We start from the raw sequence: 24295 nt of genomic DNA, 5'->3' as shown, positions 1-24295 counted from the left end.
ATATAGTCTTATCAGGAGTCATGAGCTCTTGGATGACAAACCCTGTCTGGTCATCCACATGCCCAGTTAGAGTACAGATAAGTACAAACGGAGAAAGCCAGATGAAATTCTGTCATTCAGAATCATTTTATTAGCAAAAACTTAACCAACAGAAAAAACAAAACCTGTTTTGAAAATTAAATTTCAATAGAGAAAATCATTGACATATTTCTTTGCTTATTTTTGTGAAGCAAAAATAGCATTAATTTTTCAAACTAATACATATGAGCTACTGGGTGATTTTATTATAGTTATAAGTTTTAATGTGGGTAACAAAGTGTTAAATTAGAAAGACACCTAAAACACATAATTCACTCTTGTTTTATGGAAATCCATCGCATGGATAATTTATTCAGTTCACTCAAAGTATCTTAAATATCAGTGTGGAATAGGAAGCCACAACTGCTTTCCAGGCAGATGCTGTTCTACAGTCACAGGTGTTTCACCATAATAAACAAAACTCCCGGCACATGAGATATTCTCAAGTATCTTGAGAGTGAAAAGTGAAAAGATGACAAAGGCTATGATGGGGTGCATACGAAATATGCACCCCAGTCGAAAAATAAACTGCAAGGTGTTTTCAAAAAGTCCCCTACTCATGTCTAACCAGAATGTATTTTTAGCATGTATTATTTTCATTTATATAGAGGGATCACATTTCATGTGTTTATGCATACAGTGTTAGCCGTATAGTGTGTATAGTATGGTAATCATATCCTCCTATCCTACTTCCTTTACTAATTTTATTTTAATTTTTAAATGACATACTTGCAATTTACTTTATACATTACAAACTTAGTCCTCCACTAAAAAAAGAATCCAACACAAGTACATAGAAAAAAAAAAAACTGCTCCTCAGGAGTACAAAGGCTATAAACAATAATCCAATTTCAAATTGTCATTCTATTTAAAGTTTCAACTGGGACAGGACAGCACTAATACTAATTCTTTGTATTCAGTTAAAATAAAAGTAAAGGATCCTAAGGAGCCTGTAGAAATCATAAAAATAACTCAATTTGTAACCTGTCAGTACATACTGGAAATGAAAATGTAATTCCATTTTGACCTTCTTTCATACCTTGGTAGATAAAGTTAACACAATTCCCCTTTATAGTAGGGACCAGACTTTTAAAGTCAAGGCAGTATATATTTTGGAACTAAAGTCTTCTTGAACCAGTAAAGTAATATATCACTGTTAAACAAACACAAACGGAGGGGAAGAAGGAGGTAATTTCAAAACAGGTACATGGGAGAAAAAAACACACACTTTTTATATCACTTCTGAAGTTATTCCTTATAAAATTATTTTCTCTAGTTTTTTTTCCCATAGAAAAGGGAACAGATCAGATATTGGATATAGAGCTAATGAGTTTAATCTGAAGGAATGAATAAGCTCAGTTGGTTCTGTATTTCTTCTGATATTTCAATTTGTGTATTAGGATCTGAAATAATGAGGAATTCACGTCTTATGATGACAAGCTGAGTTTTCAGAACTCTGGATTACTGTGATCACTATGTAATAACAAAGAAATGTTACTATTTTTCTTGAATTAATTCTGTCACTTCAGTGATTTTAGGAGTATTCTGAATCATTTATGTTTTGAGAAATACTTGGAGTTTATGAAGCATTAAAATTTCAAATCAAATAAAAGTGGACTCATTTAAAAAGTGTTCATCTATAATACCATAATTCCCAAAAGGAAGCAAACGCCAACAATGAAGCAAAGCCTAAAATTGCATGAATATATCTAACTTTAGCTCAAGCATTTTCAGAGAAAGTAAAATATTAACATGACAGACCTGAAAATAATTTGGGTAACACTGTCTTTAAATTGCCACCTATGCCTAATGAAACTAAAGATGGTAAAGTTAACCCAACAACTTTTGTTGAAAAGGGAAACTACTGACAAAAATATTGCAATAAGTATAGAAAGGTAAATAATGTTTTTAAGTTTTATAAAGTTATGAAGTAGGAACTTGATTTCTTAAAAAAGGAAATCAACTTGTGGAGTAAGCTACTCTAACTTTCTCTGTGTTGTTATTAAACCTAAGATAGGATTTATAATGAGCTCTCTTAAAATTAGAAAATGTCTTCTAAAAGCCACTTATGACTCAACAACAACATTCTTGTACAGTTTTTCATTCACATTCACATTTTTAAACATTCTGTAACAATCACTTTATTGATTACATTTCCTTCATTTTGTTTAGCTTATTCTTAAAGGTGCATTTTTAATGTTATGTAAATATATTAAATCAACAAGATGTGTGCATGTTATTTTGGGGCTAATTTGATATTTTTAAATGTATACTTTTTCTTTTATATCCTAAAATTTACTTTCACTTTATTTGAAGATCAGAACCTGTACACATCTGAGACGTGTAGCAGCAGATTTTCCATTCACTGGTTCAACCTTAAAGCCCTCAACCCTTAGGGCTGTGCAAGAATGAATTCAGGAGTACAGAATTCATTCCAGGTACCCCATGCAGACGGTAGCAGTGCAAATGAGCAATCATCTGATACTTTCAGGATATACACTAACAAAAAGTTGCATCAGAAGCAGAGTAGCCAAGCATTATGATACAACACACAGGTATGCCAACAGGAGACCTGATTCACCAAATGTCCATCCGTATAGTTATACTTAAAATTAATGAAATATTTAGTTTTCTTTCTTTCTATAAAACTACCATTAGACTTCAAAGTAGGGGTTGTAAAAGTAGGCTAAGCCTCTGCCTGTGGCAAGGATGCTGGCTCATGTCCCAGCTTGCTGCTAATGGCATGGAACAGAAGCAGAGACTGGCTTGAGTCTTGGGACTCTGCATTCACATAGGAGATCCAGAAGAAGCTCCTGGCACCTGGTGTTAGCACAGCACCATCCATAGTGGTCATTTGGAGAGTGAACCAGTGGATGGAAGATTTTCCCTCTCTCTTCTCTGTCTTTGTCAGTCTGTATTTCCCATAAAAACAGGCTTTAAAAAATAATTGAAAGCATCAGTTATTTAATAAGTACTGCAAATGACATTGTTTTGGCTTACATGAAATTATTTCTGTAGTTTGAGCACTGGAGTTTTTCCCCATTCCTATGATCACAACCATAACAATTTATCTTCATAACCATTCTCTTTAAATCAATCCCTGTGGAGTCACGTGATAAAGCCATGAGTCTAATCCTTCTGCCTCATCTGACTGGATTGGGAAAAGATAGTGTTTCTGTGAAAACCAGATAATCCTCCTAAAACGACATAATATATTCTTATCCCAATTTTCCCCTTTGAATTCATTTTTATTAGTTTATCTACATGCAATTAACACAAATTCCCAAAGTTCTCTTAAAATAAAGCAGATGTTCTCATTCTTTATTTTTTCATCACCAAACATAGTTAACCAGTTATTAAAAAATAGCAAAGATGTATTCATACATTTTTTAAAAATCACAGGTTTTACATATCTAAGCTGCAGCCATTAAATTATAAGAGAAAGCCCGCAGATCTATTGAACCATTAACATCAGAGACATCTCAGGAATTTGCAAGGTAGTGCAAGAACTAATATAAGACTCTTACTTGTCTACATTCTTTATGGGGGTTTGAGGCCTTGAGGGTAACATTTTTTTTGTAACTCTGAATATTCCCCATGTAGGAATATCCAGTGCATAGGAAATGTACTTGAAGATGTCGGAGGCATGAAAGATTACTTAAGCTGCGTTAAAACACATTTTGAAATGTGCTGTGAACATACTAAGTTTGTAGTTTAACTGAAAATATCAAATTCATCAACTTCCTACACTGACCTTTGCGTAAGTCACTCTGTCTCCTCACAGTTCCCCTTCCTCTTGCTCACACTCTTGCTTTCTCTCTCTCCCTCTCTATATGTATTTGTAAAGAAATCCTGTTCCTAAGTATATTAGAAAAACATTAAATTTTCCTTGATATTCTACAAATATATATATATATACATATATGTATTACTGTATACACAATTACACTTACACATGGAAAGTTCACAACTGATAAACAATAAATGTGAACTGCTCAACGTGTCATCAGCATATCCCATAACTGGAAACGCATGAGGTAACCATTGCATCTCCTCATTCATGAAAGCTCATATTGATTTTATAGTAGCCTTCAGTTGTTGGTATAAAACCAAAAAGCAAGTAATATTTGCTGTGGGTGACAATGACCACAAGAGTGCCTTAACTTACCAAACATAACAAAATGGAAGAATTTCATCGATTTTTTAAAAGAATTATTACTTTTAGCGACAGCTTAAAGTGAGAATAACTGAAATACTTAAACATTTAATTAAATAATATTGTGTTTATATTTTAACTGATGAAATTATAATGACAGCATTCATAATCTTTACATATTTAATGTAAAAAAACCTGACAACATTGTGCCTGGCATGATGACTCAAGGGCTAAATCCTCACCTTTCAAGAACCAGGATCTCATATGGACACTGAATCATGTCCTGGCTGCACCACTTCCCTTCAAGCTCTCCAATTATGGCCTGGGAAAGCAGTAGAGGTTGGCCCAAAGCCTGTGGACCCTATACCGCCATGAGAGATCCAGAACAAGCTCTTGCCTTCAGACCAGATCAGCATCGGCCTTTGCATCCATTTAGGGAGTACATCAGTGGATGGAAATTGTCTCTCCTCTCTGTAAATCTGTTCTGCCTTTCAAATAAAATTAAACCTTAAGAAAGGTTAAAACAAACTGATAATAGTAAAACATGATAGTGCATTTCAATGAAACTTAACTACAGGCTAAATGCCTGGGTCTATTCTGTGGTTTATGTAAGTAATAAATTAATTCTGCTTGAAATGAACATAGGACCAAATATGTCTGATGCAGAAATTCATGCAAAGGTGAATTAATGAAAAAACATTAAAAGGCCAATTTTCTTTTACTTCTCTTAACTCATTTCATACTGGAAGGAGCTATAAGAATTCTATAAAGGTAATAAGTATTAAAATACCTAAAACATGAATAACAATCAGCATGATCTCAGTTTTAAATTATTTTTTTAATTTATGCTTTTAAAATATTATTGTAGGACATACCACTTGAACAGATACTGATAGCTACAACTGATGACTGCAGCTAATGAACTAATACTAAAATAAAACAATGTACAAAAATACAACATGCCATTATGTCTATATACAGAGCACATGTTTCATATCATTTAACATAATTAGTTATATTTTATACCCTTCTATAAAATGCTAAGAATTTTTTGATGTCCAACTGGGAGTGGGGAACTTTCATGCGGGATATATAAAGCCTGAAAAATCATTTTGTGTAACCTTGCCAAGACCGATGCAGGCAAGAAATGAAGTTTAATAAATCAACAAAGCCATTTTTACACCCATGATTTTGTATGATCTGCCAATAATATTGTAGTTATCCAAATGATTCTTGGCAGAAAAAAAAAATGGCTCTCACCCCTGCAACCATGTACTGTTCTTGCCACTGGAGGTGAATAATATTGAGTAAGTGATTGGACAAGGTGTATGACTTAATGGTTAGGATACTGTTTAGAGTACTTGCACCCCTTACTGAAATGCCTATGTTCTAGTCCTAGCTCTTTTCCAATCCCACTTACACAGACCTGGGAGCAGCACCTGGCAGCTCAAGACTTGGTTGCTGCCACCCACCACTGGAGATCCAGATAGAGGTCTTGGTTTGACCTGGCTTGCACTCAGCTGTAATGGGCATTTAGAGAACAAATCAATGGTGGAAAAGATCTCTGCCTTTCTCCTTCTGTTTGTCTTTGAAATAAATAAAAAGGAATTTAAAATTAGGCAAAAAAATTAAATTAAAATTTATTAAAAATGATGGAAGAGTCCTATTTGTGTATTATAAATATTGATCAGGGAAATTGTGTGCATTTACTAGCTTTTCAATTGTTAAATGCTATGAAACAAAAATTAGAGGATATTATATAAAATAATGGGACATAGTAACATCATTTGAGGTTCTGGGAAAGGAGATGGAAGATGGAGAATTTGGTCAGGTGCAGGGGGTGTGAGCATGTTTGAGTGGAACAATTCCTGGTGGGAAAATGGTCAAAAGAACGGAGCACAGAAAGGAAGGAGTGGCTGCCACATTCAGTGAACTGAAAGACTGCCTCGCCTGGAGCAGAGATCAAGAGGGAGACCCATGGGAGATGCTTCATGAGCAGCTGACAGGTCAGCTGGAGAACACAGCAGTTATGAAAGGCTTTTAAATTGGACAGAAACAAGAAATTTGGGGGAAAAGACATTTAAGGTCAGGATAGCAGACGCAGGCATGAAATTTCATTTTAAAATTACCAAAATTGGAAATTATAGAAACATTCAGATGTTACTGAGTGTATAGCTGTAAAAATGATGAATTTAAGCAATAATTAATTATGTTTTTTAATTATTATTTTGCTACTAGATGATCAGTTTGCCTGAGATGACTATACAGTTAAAAGGACATTAATACAAACATTTCAGAAAGCTGATGCACTTACTGAAGATATATCAAGTGCCTCAGCTCTGCAGAATACGTTCTATCACAGTGATAACACTAAGACTCAGCTAATAGTCGATATTATAAACCTCCACCAAATCTTTCTTATGCAAAAGGGATTTTTTAAATTAGCTTTGGCCAGGTGCAGATAATTTTGTCTTATTTTGATATTTGCCAGGGACTGTACCAGGTGCCACATGCCCAAGTTGGTGTCTTTCATTCAGTCTTAAAAGATTCAATAATATACCTCCAATGACTGACACTACAAACTCTCAGGAGAGTCCTGTGAGCCGACACCTCTTACACATCTTCCAGATTAAGACTGTAGTCCTACATGCGAGTTCTAGATTTTCAGATGCAGTTGGCTTTAAGAGTTAGCTAACCACCTAGGGCTGATTGCATGAACTCAGATGTTTATTTGATTTCATTTCCTTGAAAAAACATTGATTTATTTTCCGAGATTGTAAGCACTTATTTTCTATAGACTGAAACTATATAATAAGCTTTCTTTGATAACAAAATAAAACATTTTAAACTTCATAGTAACTGCCCAAACTTTCTTAGTTTATACAGCAACACAAATATAAGCACAGATGCATAGACGCCACTGTATTTCATCAGGATATTGATGAACACATTCACTGTGCAACCAAGACCTTACAGTTTTGGCCATCTTGGAGAAGGATGCTTATTGGGTCATGCAGAACTAGTTGTTTTTAAGGCATTAAGGTAGACTTATATTTGAATCTTATGATTGCCAAGATCAGCAGGAAAACCTGGCCTGGTGCCTACCTGGCTGATAAGTACATGTGGCCTCCATGCACAAGAGAGACCACTTTGTAGCAAGCTAAGAATGTTAAGCAATTTTGGTGACTCTGATGAGAAAACAGAAGTATACCCAAAGGCTTAGGTAACACAAACACAAATAAATAAATCAACAAATATGATGTATTCTTCCTTGGATTTCTTAACATCAAGTTAGCAAATATTTTTAAAATTCCAATCTGAGAACCAGTGCAATGGCTCAGGGGCTAAATTATCATCTTACATGCACCAGGATCCCATATAGGTGCCAGTTTGTGTCCTGGTTGTTCCAGTCTCTATGCAGCTCCCTATCTGTGGCCTGCGAAAGCAGTAGACAATGGCCCAAAGCCTTGGGACACTACACCTGTGTAGGAGACCTAGAGGAAATTCCTAGCTTCTGGCTCCGGTTTTGAATCAGATCGGTTCCAGCCATTACTTCATTTTGGGAATAAATCAGTGGACAGAAGATCTTTCTTTCTGTCTCTCCTCTCTGTAAATCTACTTTTCCAATAAAAATAAATAAATTTTTAAATAAAATTCTAATCTGAAATTTCACAAATACTTGCAGAAAGAGATAGCTGAGGAGCAGGATATATGATACTCAGGGTTAAGCCACTACTTGAAATTCCTGCATTACATATCCAAGTTCCTGGTTTGAGAACCACTTCTTCTATACTTCAGACCCACTTTCTTACTAATCTGTCTGGGAAGCAGAAGACAATCACCTGATTAACTGGTTTCCTGTCACCTGCTTGGGAGTCCTGGCTGGAATCTGAGCTGCCTCAATCTAGCTCAGCCTTGTCTCTGAGGATCATCTAAGGGAAGAAACGGTGGATGGAAAATCAGTTATTCCTGTATCTTCGCATATGTCTGTCATGCAGACTTCAAAATACATAAATGAATCCTTCAGAAATTGAAACAAAAAATTAAAATTCTGAGGCTTTTATTATGCAAAAATGGGTCAGTCACTTGTCTGGTCATTGTTTTACTCTAGCTTAGAAGCTGGCAAGGTCTCAAAAAAGGAATAAAGTCATAATCTATTAAAACCAAAAACTCAAATCAAAATATCCTACAGTCTATTTCATATATATTAGTTGCCATTTTAAACACAGCTGAGATTTGTGTTTAACTCACACTTACCCATGAAATTGAGATAGCCCTCTCCACCAAGCCCATGAGTAATGAGACGAATCATTTTATGAAGCTGTATTCCACGATCAATAACTGGAGTAAAGGGAGCCAAAACGCTCATGTTTGTGTACATTTCGGCATCCATCAGCCAAAATGCCAGTGACTTGTCACCAACCAGGGCCTAAAGAAATAAAAGTCACGGAGAGAAATGAACAGAATGGGTACTAAGCCGTTGTGATTTACACTTGAATAAGAAATGTTTATACTGGATGGGAAACAATGTAGGAGAGATGCATTGGTATTAGTTTATATATTTTCCAATGCTTATTTTCCATGCTGAAGGTGAGCTGGTAAAATAGTTTCAAGATAACACTTTGTTTTCAGGATTAATTTTATCTTTGAAAGAGTCTGGTGAAAATTTTTGATAAAGCACCAAAATATTTGCTGTCTCTGACCTGATGATTCAAATCTGAAACAAACATTCATTCTCAGGTTGAAACTATTAAAGAGCTTCTTAAAATAGTTTGTATTCCATGAGTGCAGTTGTTTTGAAACTGAACAACTGATAAGAAATATATATATATTTTCCCTCAGAAGACAATATTGCTTGACAACTTAAAAAAAATCTATTTTTGCTTTCTGGTTGTATTTTCCATTTAACCTAACTTTAGCTTGTCTCACTAGGGAAGCTAATAATCATTAATTGAGACAAGTAATAGAAGTGCTCAGAGTAGCAGACAGCATTTCTAACAATCCAAATTATGTGTGGATAAAAACACCAATATGCAAACAAATAACTACATACACACACATATATGTATATGAACTGTACAAGGGAGACAAGCATGCCAAGAAGTCAATACTACACAATATGTGTCTCTACTGAATAAAATAGGACACTCAAGGAAACTCATAAATAAACTTTTGCATTAGGATATTTTTGCTCATTTTACCATGCCCTGATACATTTAAATATCAGACTGTTCAATTTGTAACTAACAAAAGGGACTATACTATTGTGATATCATGGAGACAAATGGTGGGGTGGTAAAGGGAAGAAGGGGAGGGAACACGAATCCCTAAACCTTCAAAACTATACCATGAAAAAGTTTAAAAACCAGAGAAATTACAAAACCAAACAAACCAAAGAAACAAAGAGCTCATGGAAGATGTGTACTATGACAAACTTTATGTTGCCAAGTTTTTCAAATACATAAATATATTTTAATTTAAAACAAAAGAGTTGGTTCCTTATTATACGTAGGTAGTACACCAGGATATGATTGTACCACATATTGTTTAGCCTTTTAAATTTAAAGCTTGTCCGTGTTGTTCCCAGTGCCAAGCTATAGTAAACAAAATTGCCCTGGATATTTCTGTATAACTTTTCATGAAGATATAGGCTTTTGCTTCTCTGAAATAAACACTCAGGCATTGAAAACACAACTAACATGAAGAGATCATCACTGATGATAATATACAAGGAAATATACAGTAGAAATTACCCCACAATCCCAATATCCTCTAACGACTCTCATCAGGTTTTTATTTTATTTATTTGAGAGGCAGAGAGATACACAACACGAGAAAGGCAGAGGCAGACTTCTCATCACTGTCTCCCTTCCCAAACACCCACATAGTCCACTAAAGCCAGGAGCCAGGAAGGCACTGCAGATATCCCAACTGTTGTTCTCCAGGAGCCCCACTGGTGAGAAGCTCAAATCATCAGAGGCGAGCATCAAACCTAGTCACTCTAATATGAGATGCTAAGCATCTAAAACAATCTTATCAGCATCTTATCAACTAAACCTGATACTTAACCTATTTTTAATCTTGTAAACTATTTTACTTGCAAATTTATTGCATCTGCTATTTACTTTAATTAACATGGTTAATCCTAACCTTAACTCTAACCCTAACCTTTACTCTTGCAAGATGATTTATAGCACTAATTCTTAAACAATGTGTCATTCCTACTTGATCAATTATTTAATTATGTTTTACATATGTGCATTTATTTCCATGATCATAAAATCACAAAATCATTTTGATAACTTTTGCCTAATTTCCAAGATGAACCAACTTCTCTTGCTAAGTTGCCCTCTTAGAAAAAAACAAAAGAAAAACATCCAAATCCTGTCTTTTGCAACAAAATGGATACAACTGTCCTAAAAAGACAATGTATCAAAATATTTTATATTGATATACATTCAATATATATATATATATATACACGGAATATATATATATATATATACACGGAATATATATATATATATTTCCGATTTGTGGTAATTAATACAGAAGAAAAAATGTAACCTATATGAACAAGCTTGACATTTTGAGATTTGGTTATTTTCACAAACTTTGTCTATATCCAAGAGGACTAGCAGATCTCTACATTTGCTAGCTGTTGAATTATTTTCCTAGCAGAGCATGATGCCTTTGATTGCAAAGTGAACTGTAAAAGCTAAAAAAAAAAAAAAAAAAAAAAGGAGAAAAAAAAAGGCGAGAAGTGTCACTATGCTCCTAAAACCGTATCATTTAATACAAAAAATGTATTCACTTTATAAGTTAAAATATTAAAAAGGCAACATAAAATATTTACTTCAATACATAAATACCTATATAAGCATAAATAATAAATAAAGTTAAATATAATAAAGAAAAAACATCTTAAAATTTAGTCAGTTTCATAGATTTAATTGATAGGGTTAAGACTATATCTGAAAATTTTAAAATAATTCACACAAATATTTTTCCTATAATCGTGCATTTTTATTTAGTATTTATTTCATAAATATATTTAAATATTTTAAAATTTCCTTACCAGGTTAAAGAATGACATACATTCTCATTCTTTAAAAATGATAGTCATTTATTTTTCTTTCTTGTTTTTCACTTTTTGTCTACAAAAGGAGTGGGCACTGTAGCCCAGTGTGTTAAACCACTGCTTGGGATGCCAGCATCCGATACTGATGCAATAGTTTTAGTCACAGCTTTTCCAGCTTCAATCTAACTTCTTGATAATGGACCCATGATAGCAACTGAAGATGGTTCAAGTGTTTGGACACCAGCCACCCATGTGCGATATCGGGAACAAATTCCTGGCTGCAGAATACAACTTCAGTGCTTGAGATTTTAGTGATTGAGGGAAGATTGAGGGAAAATGATGAGATTTTCAAGGGTATAAAAGAAAATCTCTAGAAGGAAATCTAAAATGCAAACTTAAAATATCTTGAATGAGTAGCAACATTCTTCACTATGACAAAGGAAAACATGTCACACTTGCAACTATAACGCAAAATCCATTAATCACAGTTGTCAGAATAAACATAGTACTTCAGATTGAAGTTCGAATTTCTACATCTACAAGACAATTTGAAATGTATTTTAAATGGGGGTAGTTCTTTGTGTGTGTGTGCATGTGTGCAGGTATACATAAAGATTTGTTATATCAACTGTATTAAATTACAATAGCAGATATACTAGAAAGAACCAAAGTGAGGAAGAAGGAAATTGCGAGAGAAAATTTATTTACGCATGCATAACTTACCTGGTCATGACTTTCTGCATAAGCAATGCACTTTTCAAGGTGCCTTCTGTTTGTGAGGGTGTACACTATATTGCCCATGTTCCAATCTTCATCTTTATACTCTTTAAGCAGCTAGATGCAAGAGATAACAAACATCTGAATAAGCCATAATATTTTTGGACTTCAAATCCCATCCTGAGAGTATACTGGTGCATTTCCATGCAAATTATTTCCAATGCAGACATAAACCAGATATATAACATATCACTGCTTGAAGTGCTACTGAAACTTCAGCTTTTACATGGATTGTCCAAATGACTATGGGGTAGACTGCTATGTGTGTGCTTGTGCTGTGCTCTGTCTACACATTTGGACATTTGCAGCTATCCCTACCCCACCACTTGACAACTACCTTTAGATTAATGCCTACAGAAAAATGTCATTATACAAACCAGTACGCTAAAATGCCCACCTCTGCCAGACTAATTTTCAAAAAAGAGCCAGAATCGATCCCATAGATAAACACAATTATTAAAGGTAAAGGTACTAGTAAAGTGGGGCAGAAAGGACCTCATGGCAAATCTTAATACATAAAAATTAACTCAAACAGATCATAGCTTTACACATTTAAAAAAGGGAGTATAGAAATTACAGCTGGAAACAGTGTCAAGGAGTTAAAAAATCTGAAAACAAGAGAGAAATAAAATAAAAAATGCTGGCTTCATGTTTTTTTAATAGGATAATAGAAACTCTAGCTGTCTGAACGCCCACAAGAAGATGGAAGGACAAGCTTCAAACTGGGTCAAAGTGTTTGTCAACCATTGTCCAACAGAGAAATTAAATCTAGAATATATATAAAACTCTAAAATTTTTTAAATAAAAAATTCAACTAGAAAATGATCATGAGACAAGAACAAATACTTAACCAGAGGGCCAGTAAAAACATTCAATCTCATATAACTAAAACCACAGTGAAAGATTAGCGGCTAGTTAATCTTAAAAATAAATAAGAATGACATCACTAAATAACTGTGAGGCCGCACAAAGCCAAGAAAACTAAGCATTGGTTGTGGGAGTACAATACACAAAAGAGGTTGGCAGTTTCTTTAAAAAGAAAATTAGCCACAGAACTATATTATGACTCTGTAATTGCATTCTGTAGATATAATAAAAACACAGGCAATGTTCTCAAATTTTCGATGGAATCATCAGGTAAGTAAACGAGCTCAATTAAATACTTACATTGCCTCACATGAACAATTCAGTTATTAAAAAAGGATCAAATTAAGCAAGATACTGCAAAGTTTGCATACTTTAGATAGGCAAATATTTACTCAGTAAATGATTAAAATAACATCATGATATTACAAAGTACTGATTTTGAAAAAAAACACAAGTATAAAATGGTATATACTTTTCTCTGAACAACAAAAATATGAAGGATAATAGTTTGTGCCAAATGCATTTGGTAATGTTGCTAATTGATTTAATACTCTAGCATTTTATTAACGTTGGAGCAGAAATGCTGTTTCTTAATTCTATCATTATTTAAATGTACAGTTTTTTGAAAGTAGAAGAAACATACTTATTTATGTATTTGAAAGAGAAAAAGAAAGTGAAAGAGATGGGGAGGTAATACAGTCAAATCTGGCTCACTCCTTCAAAGCATTCAACAGGTGGTACTTGGCCAAGCAGCAGCCAGGAACCTAGAACTTCATCTAGCTCTCCAACAAGGCTGAGAGCAGAATAAGCACTGCAGCCAGACCTGCTGCCTTCCTGAATATATTAGCAAGAAGCTGAATCAGAAAAGAGGAGTTTGAATTCAAAGTGGCTTTCTGATGTGAAGTGCCAGCATCAAAGGCAGCTTAACCTGCTTAGCCACAACATCACCTCCCTGAGGATTTCGCTAAATAATATTTTATGGTAAGTACTATGGTAAAGTATTTTTAAATAGGAACATAAAATAGAGATGGCATCTCCCTTCCAAGCAATTACAATCTAAGAAAATATGGCAATCAGATTACAAACATAGAACAAACACTGCTTCTCATATGTAGGATGCATTGCCGAGTACAATGTGTTAACCATGTAAAGCACTAAAGTTACTTATTAAATTTAAGGTTTTCAAAAAGCTGCCATTAGCACTCAGAATGTAACCTGCTGTGAGCTATGGGTGATCAGAAAATAAGTTCAGCTCGATGTACCACTTGAAATATTTTTGGTTCTATACAAAGAATGGAGACATGTCTTCAGTAGAAAATCAGTTGAAAAAAAAAAAAAACACCCTAAAATTTGTGAGGTAATAAAACAAGAATGAATGAAATCATAGAAACAGGAAAAGAGAGGCCTGATAAATAACATTTTACCAAGGTGAGAAACATGCAGCTTGCACCATCTAATAATAAAAGAAGAAAGAAAGTGTACCAATGTGCTAAAGACAACACACTCATTTGTGTGTTTGGCAAACCCGATGGTATTTGGAAAATGCCAGGTTTGAACGTGATAACATTTAAGTAATCATTATGGACAAAAGCGCACTAGTTCACAACCTTGAAAACTGCATGAGAACGCAGGAAAGACCAATGGAAATGATTACAATAAACCAGTTCTTTCAGAGTAGCTGCTATAGCTTTTCCACAAAAAATTAAGCTCTTCTTCCACTGTGATTTCATGGGACTAGTCCATGTCTACACTATCCGGCTCATCAAAAGGCTATCATTATCTGACTCCTTATGCATATTGAGCCAATGATAATAGAAATGACCACTAAGAAATGTTCTGAATTAAACTGAAGTATGTATAATAGGTTTAGTCCTTTAGGCAAACATTAAATGTAAAATATATATAATCCAAACTATTTGAGCTGCCATTAAATTTAATAAAACTATATTGAAAAATGATGAGCAAAGTACCATGTATAATTACTCATTCCTAATGCCTGCGTGAGGACTTTTAAATGCTGAATGAAATAACTGACAAATCCAGATTTGTTGAGAAAGGCCCATACTATGCGGTAAGTACTAGAAATTACACAGTGACTGCTACATTAATGGATGACTTCTAGGCAGAAACAAATACTTTGGAGGAGTTTAATGTTTTATAAATATAAGGTAATGCAGTTTCAAATCAATGCAAAATTTCATTTATTTGGCTAAAATTTATGAATTACATTTCCCTTTTGCCTAATAGAAATGTGAATGTGACTATTTAAAAGTGGAGCTTACACGTTTTGAAAAAATATCGTACGAAAACCCAAAGATTTGACATACATATGAAAGGTATGCAAATGATTGCAACTGATAATCATAGCCAAAAATAAACTGCAGAATAAATAAAACTCAAGTCATGGGAGTGAGAGTAGGCAGATTTTTACATAGATTCTTACCTGGATCCATTTATCTGGAATTGCCATAGCTAATCGATAATCAAAACCACCTCCTCCTTGTGAAATTGGGGAACACAGTGCTGGCATTCCCGATACATCCTAAAAGCAAATTGCATCAAGATTTTAAGTTCATATTGGCCAACTTGTAAATTTACATTCTTCTGACAGGGATGATCAAGCAATACAGGGATGTGTAACTCAGGGATGTTTTGATGTCATAACTATAAAGGTGGATGAAGTCATGACAGCATAACTCATTTTACAGTAAGAGCTTTGCTGAATATCTCCTTTCTAATATGTTTGTCCTCTTAAGGCTGCTTTTATTTTTATCTCTTCTAAAGAGAAAAATGGGAAAACTATTATTGCAAAAACATATGTGTTTAGGTTTATTTTGTAACAGCTTATTTTAGTACTGCTTTGACCAATCTCAAAAATGGAAGTGGCCAGGTATCTGTTACTCTTGCTCTTTTCAGCTTTGCCCTGGGGAGTATTTGTGAGCACTTTTGTGGAAAAGGAAACTGAAGACAGTCTATTAACAATAGGTAGCAAATTAAACAGACAACAGCTATAGGGAAGAACAAAAAAAAGGAGCAAGGTATTATCAATTTTAACTTTGTAACCCCTTTCAAATAAATATCTTCACAAAGCCATAAAATCAGTCTTCATTTCTACATGCCTCACGTATTACATGACATGCTCATCTTCCCCATGTCTTCATGCTATCTGCCTCCAGAGTCCCACCTACTCTGCTCCAATCACTGTCCTTCAGTAGCTTTCCAGATTCAACAATCAGAAAATCAAAATCCTTAGCTATTCAATCAGTCATACAGTAAGCACTTACTATGTAATCTACGATTCAATTATGTTTCCCTTTTCCCTGTTAAAATGTAAGAATCATTAAAGCAGTGACTATTGCTACTGCTGCTCTTAATCACAGACATGCACCAACAATGTAGAAGCAAAGAGAACCACCCGGCATTGAACAAAGTGGGTACTTAGTAAATAAATATCTGACTTTCAGAGATTCAAAAACTGGGACCTATGCATACATATATTTATTATCATGGCATGACTACATGATATGTTGTGTGGTAACTGACCAGTGTGTATTTATAAAAACTGAAATGGAGAAACTTATACCTTCCCAATTCTTTTCCTATCATCTCATTTCCAAGAGTAAGTACTTTGACCACTCTGAAATGCAGTCAGTCCTTAGTTTGTCACAGCTTTTCTAATTGTGCTGCGTTCTAAAGTGTTCCTGAGATCATTGTTTCACTTGCTGCCTATGGAAGACTATCCAGTGAGTGCTAAGAATTAGCTCAGAGGCCCTCTTTCCTTGCCACACATTTTCTGCCAAAAAAAAATAGGAAAAAGGAAGCAAATGAATTCTTCAGATTCCCAAAATAATTAAATAGAAGTATAAATACAGCTGACTGTAATATATATATTTATTTATTTTACACAGTTGTAAATAAATACATTTTATAATAAATAAATTTATAATATTACAATATTTATAATATATACAATATCTAATATATATCATTTATTTATATGTTTCATTCTGTGATATTATCACAGAATAAAAACCTAGCCAATAATATTTTATTCAGCATTGATGTTTTTCTTTTCTCTTCTTTTCTTTTCCTTCTTCTTTTCTTTTCTCTTCCCCCCTTAAATAGCTGTTTATTGGCAGTGGGCTGGAGAAAGTGATGGAGTTAGTGTTCACAGACAACACCACACACCAAAGCCACAAGGGAGGCAAGAGTGATGGGAAGCCCAGCCTCGAACCCCCACTTGAAGCCCCTCTTCAAGAGTGAGTTTGCAGGGGGGAGGGGGCAGGAAGCCTGGAGTGTTGAGTGGGGACCAGCTGAGGACACCTTCGTTTAGTAGGCGTGGTTAGAGATGAAGAGGGCCTCGCTGGCAGCAGCACCAGCCAGGTCGCTTGGGGTGTATCTTCCTTGACAGGTGAGACTGCTGGCCAGGACCCACTTCATGTACTCTTCCTGGACCACCTTGAGGTTCTCCTCCTTCCCGCTCCAAGCCTGCTGGATCACGTACTCTCCAGATGGTTCAGCAGTTTACCTTGACAGAATTAGCCCCCATGCCAGTTATCTGCCAGCTGCTGCTGCAACAAAGCCCAAATAACTGAATCCCACTCTGGTTTATCTTTGCACCAGTAGGAAAAGTCATCCCAGCCTGGCTTTCCCCTGATCCAGCTCACGTGAGGCCAACGGGTGTTACAGCTCAGCCTGGCCTGGTCTGTCCCCATCCCAACTCTGATACTCACCAGTGGGAGTGGATGTCCAGAAGGTAATCCCCACGAAGTCTCTCTACTGGCTTCAGCCCCCTGGGTCTCACATGTGATGGTTGGGTGCTGTGACCCAGTCTGGTATGGCTCAGCTTACATTGGTATTTGCCAGTGGATGCTGTAGCCTGGCTGGGCCCAACCCATCCCCAATTCCAGCTCTCACTTAAGGGAGCTATAGCCTAGCCTAGCCTAGCCAGTCCCTAGCCCTGGCTTGCATGTGAACTGGCTTCTGTTGCAACCCAACCAGGATCCACCCACACTCCATTTTGGTACTCGGGTTCGTCATGGTGTGATATGAATTGGCCTTACCTGGTTCATTCCAACCTGTACCAAATGTATACAAATGGGAGTGGCCCTGGGCTGGTGTGGGTTGCTACCTAACAGTTCTTATACTCACCTGCAGGGACTGTGGCTCAACAGAGGAGTTCCCAAAGCTACTCATTCAGAGCTCTCCCAATACAAGTTCTTGAGCCCATTGGTGGGTACATGAGCTAGACCCACTTTAATCCACCTCCTGTCCTAGCAGAAATAGTGGCCTTTCCTGACTAGCCTTGAACCCATTCTGGTTGTTACTGTTCGATGTTATAGCCCAGCCAAGCCTGGACACACATCCAAACACAGCTCAACGTGGCTCAGCAGGGGCAGAGACCTAGCCTAGCCTATCCTATACTTACTCTGGTTCTCATGAACACCAGTGGGTGCTGGAGTCTAGCCCAGTCTGGTACATACCAGACCCAGTCCACACTTGTGCCGAGGGACAATGCAGCCATGTCCAAACCAGATAGCAGCCTTCACTGTGGCCTTCACACTCAACAGTGTGAACTACAATCCAGCCAGGGCATTGCCTTAGTTCCCCAACCAGGCTTGTTCCCAGCTATCGATCTTGCATGGCAGTGGTTACTCTGCCCAGCTTTGCATAGTCCCTTCCCTATCTCGGCTTTTGCCTTTAGATGCTGTATCCTGGCCTAAACTGTCCTGACCCCAGAACCAATCTCGCTAGCAGGTGCTGCAACCTGACTCTGCTAAGTTTGCTTCCATCACTAGCTAATGCAAACTGGTAGCTGTAAGTGTTTAGCCTGGCATCGCCTGCGCTCCAGGCTTGCTTCTGCACTTGCCAGGGAGTTAAGGTTTGCTTGGCCCTGCCAGGTCTGTACCCTTTGAAAACCAACCCACACATTTGCCAACAGTTGGAACTGTCTTGTACAGCTTGCGCAACCCCCATACCTGGACCACGTGCTTACCAGTAGGAACTATCACCCACTAGGAGAGTTTTCCACGTTCCCCCACTCGGCCTACTCCCAGACCCAGATCTCATGCATGCCATTAGGTGGTAGGTCCTTGCCTGGCATAGCCTGCCCCTCCAACTTGGCCTTGTATGAATTGGTGAATGTTGCAGCTCGGTCCGCCTGATACCCTATTTTAGGATACACACATGGATGCTGTAGCTTGGACCAGCCCCAACTATTCTTGATCCATGCACCCATGAGTGATGGAAGGTTCCATGGTCACGCCTAGCTCAGAATGTCTCCATTCCGACTCTTGAGCTAACCAGCAGGACTTGTGTTTGGCCCACATGTCCCACAGACTTGGTTCTCTCACATACTGGTTAGTGTTATGCCCTACTTAATGTGAACCGTATCCTGTTCCAACATTCAGTCAGGTACTGGGATCCAGCCCTGCTAGACAGGTACCCAGCCTGGGCTTTCATGTGGACTGGCATGTGGTAGTCAGCAATGTTCCATGCTAACAAGGCCACTTCAGGACTCCCATGTGGGCTGGTGCATCAGTCTGACCCATACAGATTTTCTGGTCTCTCCCCACTAAACGGCCAGGTCTCAGTCCCCTCGCTCATCTGCAAGTACAGTGGCCTTGTTATTGGTAGTCCCTCAGGAGTCTTTCCTCACCAAAATGTACAGTGGCCTTATCCATGTATGTCCCTAGGCAGTAATTCTACACACCCAAGACTTCAGAGCTTGCGACTAACTGGGCAGAATTCGCCCAGGGGTTGGCAGTGGCAGCTTGGTAGCTGGGGCTAGGGCCCTAATCATTGAGCCACACTGCTGGGAGCTCCATCCACCCAAGTCCTGAGGTTGAATAAACCTTGGCCCCGCCCACCTAGATGGCAGTGGTGGCACAACTGCTCTTTTCCTTTCTCCATGTTTCAAAAGAATATATAGATATATATATTTTTTTCATTATGTATATATACATATAAAATGAAAAAAGGTAAGTCTAATGAACAAAATAAAAATACGCAAAAGAGGCAGTGTAAACAGATACAGCGCATGAACATGCTCTGTATGTGTTTTAAATAACAACAAAATAGTTTTAGTTCATTAATAGTTAAAGAGGACTTGGACAGACTCTTCCAGCAGGGAAAAACTGAAATTAAAAATGTCTTTAAGTAACATAACAAATCTAATTATGTAGAATGTTTTATATATTCTAGAATAATGTTTTTACTTTGCAATTTTCATTAAAAGTATATTTATGTTGCTACTATAAGACTTTATAGAAAATGATATTATTTATTCATTACACAACATTCCCCTTCTTAAGAAGAGGTCATAAGGATCAATTTCATATTTTAAAGACCCTCCCCGTAGACAGAAAACTGATGTATTGAAATTGAAATACTTTTTGATTTCAGTAGAATAAATTGGACACAGATCTTATTTTTAAAAACTCAAAAAGTAAGTAAGTAAGTAAGTAAGCTAAACTCTCAAAGTTTCATTGGTAAAATGCTGACAATCAGGTGAGAGCTCCCTAGACAGTGAAACTGTTTTATTTGAATTGAACACAAAGATCAATGTAACCATTTTAAGTTTCATGTATTAAATAATTGCTTCTCTTTCTTTAGTACCAACTTTTGTGCTATTATTAATCGTTTATTGTAATTTGACACATGTGACATTTCAGCTTTGTATTGTCAAAAATACAGCTAACAAAATAATCATTTGTTTTGCATTTGACAGATGAACTATATAAAAGACAAAATAAAAATCTAAAATACAATTTGGCTAATTTTAAAATACACTCAGTCCACCAAGTACTACTAACAAAGCCGTTTGTTAGACATGTGTGTTATGAACACAAGCATGTAGTCAGAGTGTATAAAATAAGAGTAGGTATCTATATTGTATTAGGATATTTTGTTTGTATTTTAATCTTATGTAATAACTTATTTCAACCACTTAGGATTGCTACTCGGTTCCTGAAAGATACACAGAACTTAGAAGACCTGAAGAAAGCCCAACTGCTCTTCTCTATCCAGAGATAAAAAATAAAACCACAACATTGAGCTGGAAGAATGTGGTTTCTAGTAACAATTACAAAAATTGATATAAAAAATAAATATTAAAGGGAGAATATTTACCTCTGCATTTCACTCCACTAACTTATAATCACATGAGAATAAACACTAACTTTGAATTTGTTGGCAACAGTGGGAATTCTTTCATACACCAAACACTATACTTTGCGTAGAACATACTGAATTCAATTTTAATAATAATTTCTAGTTAGAGGACTCAGAAAACCAAGGGGATTTTAGCACTAAATTTAAATTAGCATAAGCATTTAACAAACTTCTTAATTTATCACATTTATCACCAAGAGGGGAATTGTCAATTATGCATATAGAAAATTATATCATTACATGTAGCTTTGGGACAGTTAATCATGAACCTTCAGTAATCATGAATAACTAGTGAACATTTGGCAAAGTTAGAGCAATAGCATAAACAAGAAAGGTAATCATAGCAGAATAAGAAAGCATTCAGAGGAGTTTACAGGTATGATTCCATGCCATCTCAAATGACAAAACAAGAAGAAAAATAAATAGATTCTTGTAAATATTCAATTCTATCCTCTGTTAAAAGTCTTGGCAGAAGTACCTGTCTCTGGATTATTATATTTTAGCTTGTAACCACTGGCATTTTCCTTTTTACAATAGAAGGGTGACAGTAATTTACTACACATTAGCTCATAATAGGGAACAGGGAATTCTAAACGCTGTGCCACCCATACAAGACAATATACCATAGTGAGCGTGTAGTTTCATTTGTGCAATTATTGACAACATGAGATTAAGTATTCAAATACAGTATGCTGATAGAACGTTCTAAATTAACCAAAGTCAGAGGGTAAGAGATCATTATGATTTTACCTCAGCTATTGTTACAGAATCTGGATACAGTGTGTGAACCAAATGATTGGCCAACATCAGATAAACCAAGGCATCTTCATCTACTTGTAGTCCAAAGTATTCACTGTAATCTCCTGAAAAAGCCTGACCTAGAGAACAGAAAATAAACATGAATGTATTATGTTCACTTGGAAGTCTTAATTCTGACCAAACATAAGCACTGAACAATTAGCTTTGCTTCTATGAATTTTGTAAGGATAGCTAAGAATATGTGATGATAATATTACCATCAGCAAAAATTTTATTTCTCTTATGAAAGTATTCCAAATTAATATTCAGAGTTCAGACAAATAATCTTGGAAATGCATTTTTACCAAAAACACAGAAAAATTAAAGGTTTAATCCTATCTAAATTTTCAGTAGAAAAGTGAAATCATATTGAAAGGAATCTTAATTTTGAAATTTTTAATACATTTCTTTCATATGAAAAAGATGTGAGTGTTGCTTCAATCTAATCCTAAAGTTACATAAGAAACATCATAAAGTTATGACAATATTGATCCTATCCCTCTCAACTTACTCCTTTTATTTGTTATTCTTTTTTCCAGGGTGATGACTTTTATCATTGAGCCATATTTTTTTAAAAGATTTATTTTTATTATTTTTGTATTGGAAAGGCGGATATACAGAGAGGAGAGACAGAGAGGAAGATCTTCCGTCTGATGATTCACTCCCCAAGTGAGCGCAATGGCCGATACTATGCCCATCCGAAGCCAGGAGCCTCTTCCGGGTCTCCCAAGGGGGTGCAGCGTCCCAAAGCTTTGGGCCGTCCTCGACTGCTTTCCCGGGCCACAGGCAGGGAGCTGGAAGGGAAGCGGGGCTGCTGGGATAGAACAGGCGCCCATATGGGATCCCAGGCGTGCAAAGCGAGGACCTTAACCACTTGCACCACCACGCTGGGCCCTGAGCCATATTTTCAAACATAATTATAGAAGATTTAGTCTTCAAATCCTCCCATTTTTAACATCTCAAAAGAAATCCAACTATCAGATTTTTCTCTTTTTCATTTTGGATATTATCTCATTTAAAAAAATGTTAAATAGATGAATGGAAAATTTATCTATTCAAGGTATATAAGGTAATTATATATAACTTGATATAGTTATACAATGTATGATGATTAATTATTGAATTAGTTAAAATACACATTACCACCCATACCATCTGTGTATGTTGGGGTGGTTCGGAGACACTTAAATATTCTCTTACTGATTCTTAAGAAACAAGGAATTACCCCTACATCAGCAGTCATGTTGAAAATAAGATCTCCAGAATTTATCCATCCTAATACAAAGTTTGCTGCCTTTCAACAACATTTTCCTATTTCCTGCATCAGAACACCTCACTCTATCTCACCCCCGGAAACTATCATTTAATGATCAAACTTTTCTTTTCCCCATAATAGATTTATTTCACTTACTTGAAAGGCAGAGTAAAACAGAAAGAGGAAGAGAGAGAGAGAGAGAAAATGAGATCTTGTTCTGGTTGGCTCTGCAAATGGTTGCAGTGGCCAGGGCTATGCCAGGCCAAAGTCAGAGCCCAGAGCTCCATCAGAGTGTCAGGGATACAAGCATTTTAGCCATTTTCTAATGCTTTTTCAGGAACATTAGCAGGAAGTTGGATCAGAAGGAAAGAAGCTAGGAATTGAACTGGTATTCTGACATGGGACTCCAGTGTCATAATACATAACTTAATCCAATGTGTCACAACACAGGCCTATGATACAATTCTTGAGTCACATTTTTTCCCTAAGAATTTTATATACATTATTTCTTGCATTGAAATGTGGATCCAGTCACACATTTTAGTCATACAGCTAAAACAAAAACTAAAACAAAAACTTCTTTCCTTTCTAGAAATTTTAAGATGAATTTCTCTTCATCACTGAATTACCAAATAAAATACTCTGTGTCTTGATGTAAACTGTTTAACTTGAGTTACTCAGATATAATATGAAACCTTTTACTGAGCAGCCTTAGGGTTAATTTTCTGATGGAGAAAAAGATGTTGAGTAATTCTTCATTTTTGTTTAAACAAGTTCTTAGTCTGCTAAAAAAAAAAAAAAATCTTATATCCTTGAACTTAGTTCATTTCCCTAGAGCACAGACTTCTGAAAGATACCCAACCTCAACAGAGTGAATTTCTGGAGGGCATGCCAAGTGATGTAATCCAGCAAAGGATCTTCACATTGGCCACATTTACTTCCCTATGCCCTAAGTTAGCTCCTCCTGGATGGGAAGAAATAATGACCCAGGCGTGTTATACAACTCACCTTGTCCTGCAAGTGTTTCCTAGAGGAAGCACCATGATTAAGAATAAGTAGGACTGAGAGTTGTTTACAGTGTGTAAGGTAGTCTTTGGGATATCCACATTCT

The 24295-nt window shown here is 36.1% G+C and overlaps 1 protein-coding gene across 3 annotated transcripts in view; it reads right to left on the bottom strand.

The window, feature by feature from the left end:
- GBE1 (1,4-alpha-glucan branching enzyme 1) overlaps positions 1-24295 on the bottom strand; it is a 361102-nt gene that overhangs the window by 162713 nt on the left and 174094 nt on the right. For all 3 annotated transcript variants that reach the window (XM_040980626.1, XM_040980624.1, XM_040980625.1), the window contains exons 9-12: positions 21882-22009; positions 15403-15501; positions 12039-12149; positions 8492-8663 (exon numbers count right to left, since the gene is read on the bottom strand). In XM_040980626.1, the coding sequence (XP_040836560.1) occupies positions 8492-8663; positions 12039-12149; positions 15403-15501; positions 21882-22009 (510 nt within the window). The remainder of the gene's footprint in view (positions 1-8491; positions 8664-12038; positions 12150-15402; positions 15502-21881; positions 22010-24295) is intronic.

The sequence above is a fragment of the Ochotona curzoniae genome, unplaced genomic scaffold, assembly GCF_017591425.1.
Source record: "Ochotona curzoniae isolate NIBS_2020 unplaced genomic scaffold, NIBS_Ocur_1.0 contig_3498, whole genome shotgun sequence".
Lineage (NCBI taxonomy): Eukaryota > Metazoa > Chordata > Mammalia > Lagomorpha > Ochotonidae > Ochotona > Ochotona curzoniae.
This window is presented reverse-complemented; position numbering and strand designations above follow the sequence as displayed.